This window comes from Varroa destructor, unplaced genomic scaffold, assembly GCF_002443255.2.
Source record: "Varroa destructor unplaced genomic scaffold, Vdes_3.0 BEIS01000005.1, whole genome shotgun sequence".
Lineage (NCBI taxonomy): Eukaryota > Metazoa > Arthropoda > Arachnida > Mesostigmata > Varroidae > Varroa > Varroa destructor.
The window spans coordinates 29,225,662-29,235,194 of NW_019211458.1; the positions used below are offsets into that span (position 1 = coordinate 29,225,662).

At 38.7% G+C, this 9,533-nt stretch overlaps 1 protein-coding gene and 1 long non-coding RNA gene across 13 annotated transcripts in view; one reads left to right on the forward strand and one right to left on the reverse strand.

The window, feature by feature from the left end:
- The window catches only part of LOC111251269 (lysosomal alpha-glucosidase-like), a 28,643-nt gene that overhangs the window by 5,284 nt on the left and 13,826 nt on the right, over nt 1-9,533 (reverse strand). For 6 of the 11 annotated variants that reach the window (XR_015328441.1, XM_086990241.1, XM_022807692.2 and 3 more), the window contains 10 exons: nt 4,759-4,938; nt 4,394-4,489; nt 3,925-4,120; nt 3,479-3,661; nt 3,226-3,357; nt 2,363-2,449; nt 1,773-1,895; nt 1,390-1,489; nt 879-1,047; nt 398-531 (listed from right to left, as the gene is read on the reverse strand). Coding sequence is in view for 10 of the 11 variants with exons in the window: in XM_086990241.1 (XP_086846367.1) it covers nt 398-531; nt 879-1,047; nt 1,390-1,489; nt 1,773-1,895; nt 2,363-2,449; nt 3,226-3,357; nt 3,479-3,661; nt 3,925-4,120; nt 4,394-4,489; nt 4,759-4,910 (1,372 nt within the window). In the remaining variant the exon portion in view is untranslated. Of the gene's footprint in view, nt 1-397; nt 532-878; nt 1,048-1,389; nt 1,490-1,772; nt 1,896-2,362; nt 2,450-3,225; nt 3,358-3,478; nt 3,662-3,924; nt 4,121-4,393; nt 4,490-4,758; nt 4,975-9,533 lie in introns of all 11 variants that reach the window. The other 5 variants (XM_086990239.1, XM_086990237.1, XM_086990238.1 and 2 more) reach the window with 3 other exon arrangements.
- Nucleotides 412-9,533, forward strand: part of LOC147755512 (uncharacterized) — an 18,710-nt gene continuing 9,588 nt past the window's right edge. Inside the window, exons 1-3 of one of the 2 annotated variants that reach the window (XR_015328443.1) lie at nt 412-552; nt 1,365-1,515; nt 5,991-6,542. This is a non-coding gene — a long non-coding RNA (uncharacterized LOC147755512). Of the gene's footprint in view, nt 553-1,364; nt 1,516-5,990; nt 6,543-9,533 lie in introns of those variants that run through there. The other variant, XR_015328442.1, reaches the window with a different exon arrangement.

Consider the following 9,533-nt stretch of genomic DNA (forward strand, 5'->3'; position numbering starts at 1 on the left):
CGTATTTAGACCGAATCAAAATTTGACATGTCGGTCAAATTGAATTTCGCGGGTCGCTGTTTTTGTTACGGGCGCGCAAATCATTGGTACATTTAGTCGGAAAGGCCTGTAGGTTGGATACATGAAGCTTGATAAAATCCGTACAATATATCTGCTATCTTAGAACGAAGTTACCGCTTCGTGAGTAAACAATGATGCCTTATCTTCTAGAAAGAGTTATTTAGGCAAAAAGAGTCTTGTCTAGGCATTCGATAATTGTAGGCGTTCAATCGACATCTTATTGCGGTTATTAAAGCACGGAGAATAGTTTGCGGTATACTTTATTTAGATATAATCAGTAAGCTAGTTTTCCCAATACGGGTTTCGTAATACAACATAGAAAAACAATAGATGTTACCATTTGTGTCAACATCGAAGCTCTGGTGCATTTGTCGTACATCAAGATCGATGGAAATTCCATCATGCGGGATCAGGTGCTTTCGCATTCCCTCCTGCATCGTTTGGACGTAGTAGCTACTCTTGAATCCCCACCTGCAATTACATAATTTACAGGTATATCATCAATGCAGCTCTTACCGGTTATGACAGTCGCGGAAGTTTTGCAGAAGTCCTTTGAAACTATTAATTGAACGTGAAAAGGTTGTCGTATTAATATATATAATAATATTAAGATCGAGATCATCAGCATCCTCACCACTAGACACGCATGAAAAGTATTCTTCTTATTAATATACAGTGCATTTCTTAGCGTCAAGCTAATAAGCTCGCAGTTCTACGGGGCAACACGTTCCACCGCAGAACCCGAACCCCTGCTCAGTTTACATGAACATCTATGGTACATCTAAAAATAACACCTATGATCAATATAAGATACAAACCGTCCAACATGATAACCGAGTGCCCAATACGATGGCAGAAAAGGTCGACCGATAGCTGTGTGATATTGTTGTAGTACTTCCTCAGGCGAAGGACCCATAAAGATGTAAAAGTCTAATATTCCACCGATTGCACGAAATGTTAGCGAGGGCGCCGGCTGAGCGTGAATCTCTGGGGAGGAAACAAATATCCCTTATTCAAATAATGAGATAAACAATGTCGGCACTTATACGCACATTATGGTCTGCGTTATTACTTGATGCGATCCGCGTGTTACGTTAAACTTCCGCCGACAGATGTTCTCTCGATTGACGGCTCTCTGTCTTAGCCAAGGTTGTCTTAAATCTAAATATAGAGCTCTTATTTATTGTCTAATAGGCTAAAGGTAGTTTAACGATTAATAAGTTCCTGCAGAACTGTGATTTTACCTTCGCCCATGTATTTTCTAGGATTCAATTTCTATTCTATATATTTCTGGCTTTTTCAAGCAAATGTCCAGCGAAACTTACTGACCCATGGGATTGCTGTTAAGTAAAAGGACACCATGGGCATTTCCATCATTTTCGATCACGAGATAGAATGGATGGGAACCATGCCGATTTCCCTGGATGCCCTACAATAGACGCAACGGATAAATAGGCAAGTATTATCTTGTCACAACTATAGAATATCTATTCTGAGCTCAAACAATTTCGCACATGCAGCCTATCTATAACAGTCATGCTGTCATCTATGATGCTTAGTAGGATATACGTGCTATCAATTGTACGCTACAAAGTGATAATCACATCTGAACCCACGAACAGCCAAAGAACTGAGAAGAACGTTAAGGAAGATGTCCCTGACTAAGCATAATACATTCAGCCGTTTACTTATTGGAGTCCAATCAAACTTACATTGGGGGGGTAAGTTTCGGCATTGAAGATCGGATAGGTCCGATAATTGAGGTCAAGTTTCAGGGTTGCCTTCATATGCTCGCCCAAACCATACACGTTATATGAGGGAAGTAGTGTAGTTATCTATTAAAAAACATCAAGCATTTAAAGAAAAAGCGTTTAGAAAGAGAGGTGAGTCGTAGTTTTTGATTACTATTAAATATTTATTAGGATAAGCAAGTGACTATTATATATGTAGTTAATAATTCGAGTGTCAAACAGGACTGGAATATACTAAATTACTTCAGATTTAAACTTTTTGAGTAATAAGGCTTAGTGAAATAGATTTGATTTGATTTCTTTTCACCAAATACATAGCCAGGTATTTTTCTATATTTTAAGGTAAAAAATGGAAAGAACAAATTTAAGCGGGTCGTTTTAGAAAACGGCAGTCGTTCTCAAACGCAAATGCTGCCCTTCCTATGTTCTATAGGATAGTTCTGGTAGATTTTGGTCTTCATTCATACATTAGTTTTAAAAATACAAGTGTATATATGATATTAAAAGCTTGCGAACATTCTATCATGTGATCATCGAAAAAACAGACTCACCTCAATAAATTGACTAGAAAATATTAATGCCCCAGCTGTCGTATCAAACAGCGTTGTTCCAGTAGCTGAACGACGAATTAGAATATCCTGTAAAGATTTCACATTCAGCTCTGTCAGTTGCCCTTTGCTTAGGACGTCAAATACGTGATGCACCTGCAGGTTAGCCCCTAGAAGGTCCAAGCTGTTATTAGGTGTTCCGTAGGCACGTGTTTAGCGCGACGAATGATCACCAAGAGACTAAAAAACACGATAACCGATACCAGCAGAAGCTCATCCATTATGTTATGATAGTGCAGAATTCTAATAGAATATGCAGACCCTGCTATTTAAGCACAGCAGTACTAGAAGTTCAAATAAATGTTTCAGGACTAATCACTTATGTGTAGTAATTGCATGTAGCTAACTTGCAATTAATTACTTTAGCTGGTAATTAGACTCTAAGTAGATGCACTGAACTAATGTGTACCAAATGAGGACTGACGATAACACACCATTAGCAAAGGCGGGTTTACTTTGTGCGTGTATTATTTCTCTATGCCGACTGTCTCGAAGAGCGAGACTCAGGACTTATTTGATTCTTTGTGACGTCCTTTTCTCTGCCTGGTTCGAACAGATTCGCAATCTCCAAAAGTGAAGTTTTTTCCAACACTGTTACTATTATTATATCACTCATAGCCTTTGCTATTGCTCATAGCCACGCAATATTCGTGTGTCCTTTTATTTCTGTCCTTATACTGTAGAGATGCTTTCTGGTATCCACCGATCGGGCTATCAGAATGCGGCTCAGGCAGAACCTGCGTATGACATCAGCCTCGCTACCGCCTGGGCCATCACCAACACAGTCTTAAGCAATGCTTAATTACCTGTTTGCCATTGTAGGGAAACACTTTATTGTATGTAACGGCGTAAGCGTCCATTGTCGAATTATAGTTCTGTTGATGGACCGGTATAATAGGATGCGGAACTTCATAGCTTTCTTCTTGTGAATTAGAAATCTGTAAACAGACAAACACATTAAATACGTACAAAAAAAAGCCGTAGCAAAGCCGGCGAGGTGATCACGTAACAGCATTCTTTTTTAGGGTAAGCATCTTTGGTGTCGTTCGTTCAGTTTACCTTTATTCGAAGTCTATATGGTGTTTGATGTTCGATCCGAAGGGCTACGAAAGCTGCCTCATCTCCGAAACGTATAGGCGATTCGTCCTTGTCGAGAATAAATTCGTAGCCGCGTGTACAAACCGACGTAGGACCCGAATAATGCCTGTAGCCCTTGTTTAGAGGAAGGAAACAGGAAGGAACCTAGCGAATATAAGGCGTATATGAGCCGATTGTCCGCAAACTTAAGCTTAAGCCTAGACTTATGCTGAATTGCTACTGGGAGGATTGTAATCGGTACGACCTGTAACGTAAGATTGCTGTATAATACTTGAGATGATACTCGAATATATGATAGCTATGGCTATAACTCTTGTTTTTGCGATTCAGCGTGTATAGAGCCTGTTCGTGTTGTACATGTTTCATATGTATTGCCAATATAATGTTGAATGCTGGATAGCACCTACCCTACTATTGGTAGACTCTCTGTAGCAGCATCCTCGTGCGAGGCATTGTTGTTTGTTAACGCCCTGTCCATTTCGGCGTTCCGGAAAACAATCAAAACGTCGGAAGTCCTCAAAGAACGACTTCGGACAAGATTTGCGCCACGGTGCGCGGAGTTTCCGCTCCCCCAGAGGGGTGAAGTCGATCTCACTTAAATATCTAAAGTTACCATTCGAATAATAAACCGAAATGTAAATGGCAACGTTTTATTTACAAAGATATCCGCGCGATGTTCTAAGCTACAATTTATATAGATGTATATGATTGACGCCGCTGCGTTGGGCACCTGAAAGGATGCCTTTTTAGTTTTATCTCGTCAGTTCCTCAAAGCTCTTGTGATATCTCAGTTCAGTTTTACTGCAATAAATTTACGCCTACAAAACTGCATAAGCATTATTATTTATCAAGCTTACTCGATCAGGAGCTATTTACCTCCTCAGTACGGCAAAATATACGGGAACACAAACGGCGACCAAAGCTAACAGAAGCGCCACCGATGCCACGACCCCGTTGTAAAGGCGTCGCTCTCTGAAACGGTGTTCGTATTGTAAATAACTTAATTAAATAGTTCATAATTTTAATAAGTTCCTTTTTTCTTGTGCGTAGCGTGCTCACCATATCGAGGAAGGGATAAGTCGGTATCCCACAAGTCGAAAACATCAATTGAAATAACAAGCCGTTCAAACGAATGCAACGTTTCTACAATATATGCTATTGAACAATCTACATTAAGTCAATGGATGGCGTCGTTATCGGTTTTGTCTAGCATTATATGCGCATCATTATTTTCTACTTACCTCACTTGGCTCTTGAATCTTCTTTTCCGACGAATTATTTCTGTGGATTTTAAACTTTGACGGCTGTTCCATCGAACTAACACTTCGCCATTGTAGCATCGACCGGCATTCATAAGCCTCCCAGGATCGCCTGACAGACGCTCCGTTTCCATCGGTGCCCTATCTGACCCTCAAAGCTCTCTCCAATTTAACGGCAAGAATACACACACAGTTGTCCTAAATGATTTGTTATACACGGATTATTTCAATGGGCAAAAGTAAGCAACCTAAAGTGTTCCACTCAGCCTCAGGCCGCTTTCCACATAGTGATCACATATGTTGGAAAGCTATGAAATATCCTCGGCCAAATGTTCCATATTTGTAACTCTAACTTAATTAAAGTAGGGTAAAGTGGTCTATTCAAGACCAAATTTAAGTATCAGGTTGCGCTGTCGAGAAATAGTGTATACCAATGATGTGCATGGACCTCATTGATTACATTCGATAAGGATATAAACAAATCCGTTAATAATCAGAGGGTCAATTATGTACAGACGTTGTCAGACAATACAATATTTAAGTTGGATTATAGTCAAACTGAATAGTATTATTTTTTTTCAAACTAAGCCGAACCAAAAATAAGACGTATATGAAATGCGTTTAGAACAATAACTAAAACATTTAAGTGTTAAAATTTCTTCGTAAAATGAAACATTTTCCCGCAGACAAAAGATTTATATATATTTACTGGAAAATACTTTTTATTTAAGAACATGTAGTTCTAACTTCTACCCTTGGCTCCGGCGTGTGGTCCCCTAAGGACTATTCATTCGTTCCATAGCAGCAGCAGCAGCAGCAGATAGGTATAATACTAGTAATACTTTCTGTATTTGACGTCCAATACATAAGTCTCAGGCGTTATTTCACATGGCTGTCTGCCAGCATAAAATGAAGTATGTCTACGCCCAGACCCGAGCCTTGACCATCCCGTAATTTTACCTGCTGTGCTATTATGTGGGTAATAAATGTGCTACAAAAAAATGGATTGTGCACTATTATAATTAATGAACCTGCGGTCATTTTTGCTTCTGGTTCTGGTGTTTGTTGCTCACGGACATTAAAAGTGGTGATTTACGCACGATTTAGGTAAAGCTTAACATGTAATACTCAAGTTACCATTCAAAAACAGAGACTTTCATGAGTAGAAATAGAAACGGTTTACATGCATTAAAATTGTGTCTCATGTTATATAGGTGATTATGGCCATTTTCGGACGTCTGGGAAACTTGGCCGAATGAAGTTGTTGCAGCGGGCTTAATAACTACACGACCAGACCCATTATGCAGGAATAGTAGTATCTCAATTCGATAGCTAGTAGAAAGTATTTTTTTAGTAGAATATGCATAGTGGGTGACGTCTTTGCCGGCTAAAGTTAAGGGACAGACAGTGACCTTACTTAGAATCCGAGCGTGGACGCACTTCACTTTGCGTTGGGAGCCAGTAATCTAAACGAACGTCCAACGGTTTGTAGCGAACGTAAAATTAGAAACACTGGGCAGGATATGCAATAGCAAATAATATTGTGACTAAATCCTTTGTGGGCCGAAATATGTTGATCACGGCTGATTGTTGAATCAGTTCCTACATAGACGTAATGCAAAAAAGTCCTGTATATGCGGTAAGCTAGGGTTCATCTGTATTACGGAGCGAGTCTCTTTTAAAGGTCTTCTAAACTCCAACGAACAAATGTTCGAGCGCTTAGAAACAAGGAGCCGCATCTTGAAAAATATGATATATATATATATATATATATAAATTCAATAAAAGTATACTATGACAAAGATCGATCTAGCAAAGAATGGTCGTTTCCTAAAATTGGATGTTCTTTTCCTGAATCCAACTTCTAGAAGGCTATATCATAGCTTTTCATATTGAAACTTGAACATAGCAGGTTGTAGCTATATTGAATCCTGAAACAATTGCTGCCGATGATGGTGGCTTGGTACGTGAACTACCTATAGAGAGAGCTAAGTAGGTCTGTATATAGAGTGGATGCGCAATGATTACCATCTATTGCCCGTGTACTTCAGCCCGGTTCATCATCGGGGCAGCTGCGTCAGAGTAAATCAATTCGATACACATATCCGAGATACATCTGGCTGGTCAGCGAAAATGACTTGACAAATAGTTACTACAATACTTGTTATTGTAAAGATAGACATGGATAAAATGCTATAGCAAAAGGAAGCGTTTTCATTGTTTATTGAAATTTGGTAAATGTTTCATTTGACACACCGATCGTTTACCATGTGAGTCAAGCAAATATATGACGCTGTATAATCTCTTCAATGAACAAATCGCTATAGTTGAAAGAACATTGTACTGTTTGTAGTAATGTTAATTCGGAATGTATCTTGTAGATGTGTATTTTTTTTTCCGTTTAAATTATTATTGTTCGGTTGCGGGGCTAATTTTCGTTCCGTTTTTTAAGGAATTGTCTTGAGCAAGCCTACCAGCTAGTTTTAGCTTGTTAACTAACCTACCTAGCATGTATTTAATGCGACTGAAAATTTCCCACTGCTCGAAATCTTCCGATCAACAATAAATGAAATAATCGTTCGGCCTTAACGCCATCGTATCATATATATATATACATATACATATATATATATATATATATTAACTGTGAAAAACCAATACAGCCTGTACTAATCTGCTGTTTTTTTCTTCTAAAAAGGCCTTAATAATAGACAAATGAAAAACACAGCACGATTTTGGCGGATAGTCACGAACTGGCTGTCGTTTATCAAATACGATAGTGGAACACCAATTTTTGTCTACTGGGAAGGGAAGCCGATTATTATATAAATTAGTTGAACATTGTATGTGTACGCCTAACTGTGAATAATTTCTCAGTTTGGGTAAAAGTTTGGTAAATGCAGTAAATAGATGTTTACATGCTGTAGGCACGAGAGTGAATCGTTGTTAGGTATTAGAACAATGAGAGAATAAATTAGGCTAGATGTAAGAAGATATTTTTCTTATTTCAGCTTAAAAAAAATCCTTTTTTTCGATTAAAAGACAGGCAGTATATCATTGTCTATCGTGGATTCAGCAGCCAGGACTTTTAAAGTAAATAAATAATACTTCTTCCCTAAAACAGCATCACTTCTTATCACAGAGGCTCGGATCAATTTGGTTATTTGACGATATTGATTGTATAGTCCTACACGTATTTCCCCCGGACAGATTTTGTTTAAGCAGTCAATGCTTAAATAGAGCTATTGAAGAAATGAAGATTAAGATATGATTTTTTTGTCACTTGCTTTACCATAGCTAGAAAAGCTACGTCATGCTTTACAAGTCTCTATCATTTATTTTAATTAATGATTTTAAAAAAAGCTGTATGTGTGTAAACGTGTATTTGCATTTAATCAGTTGGCTAGCAAGAAATAGATCTCTTTCAACTACCTAAGATCTAATACCAGCGGTTTCGCATGAAGCTCGAAATTGTTTGCAATTTAAAGATGACGATGAACCTATACTTCCGCGGTATTAGGGTCCGCGTTCTTTTCTGTTCTCGTTACAAATTAACTTAGTACTATCAATCACAAAAACAGTTAGCCTCTTCAAGTAACCGGTAATGTCCTACAAGATTGCCAAGGGCTTTTTACGTGAGCGTAATATTGACTGAAGACTGCTCCACCGACTAATTGATTCTATATACCAACCTGCTCTACTACAGAATGCGCTACAGGCAACGTACTTATTCTTGAAATGATTATGCAATATATTCAAGAATTTTAACATACAAACGTACAGGTCGCAATGTTCTCGACGGAATCTTCAATAGAACTCGCGATCGCTTCATTTGACAGATTTGGTGCTTCTTTTCGTGCAGACGCCGGACTGCTTCAAAACAATGGAAGCTCTACATGTATGCCTCTCACCTTCCTCAACGAGAAAATGTGCGCCCTTGATGCTTGTACGCGGCAATAACTCCTTTTGATCGTTCTTAGCGGTCGCATATGGGCCGTAATAAATTAGAAGATATTTGCTACTGATCCGTACAGGTGAAATAGGAAGTAAAAAAAAATACCTAGATATAAACCGTCACAAAGACTAACTGAACGATTCTACTCTCAATGGTGTTCTTGTAACCTATGGAAACTGTCTTCCATTCGAGACTCGGCTAAGGTTCGTTCGAATTTAGCCCCGTTTGACACGCCACCAAAAGGCTCGCAATGAAATCAGTGTAGTCAACGTTAATCAATAATTTGAAACGGCACTTCAGTAGTTTCTTGTCCGCTTCGACTAGAAGATACGATCGAATCACATCATCGTCGAACTTCATGGGCCGCGGTTAGGTCTTCAGAGTAACAATTTCGAAATTTCGGCTTCGATTCAACTCAAGTGAGAAGCAGAGATTTCTTCGAATAGCTTCAGTTACTACGAGGTTAGGTTCGATCAGGATGAGGTTGACTGCACTCATCACCCTAAAACTATTCAAAACTGTCCCCGCAAGGTCCATCATGGGCAAGAAATATTCACTGCCGCCTGACATCAGCCAGAACTACTTAAATCTACCGTAATTTTGAATCGACAACACTACATTTAGAACTTTTACCGCAATAACCAGGTAGGCCTTTGTTACCAAATGTTACATTGTGTTCGTGACATAGCTAACAGATATATTTCTTTATCCACAGAAATCTGCGAGCATGATATGGATAGAACAGACCACGGACAATGTGCGAAAAGACTGGTTACAAAATCCAATCTAATTCTTATATATA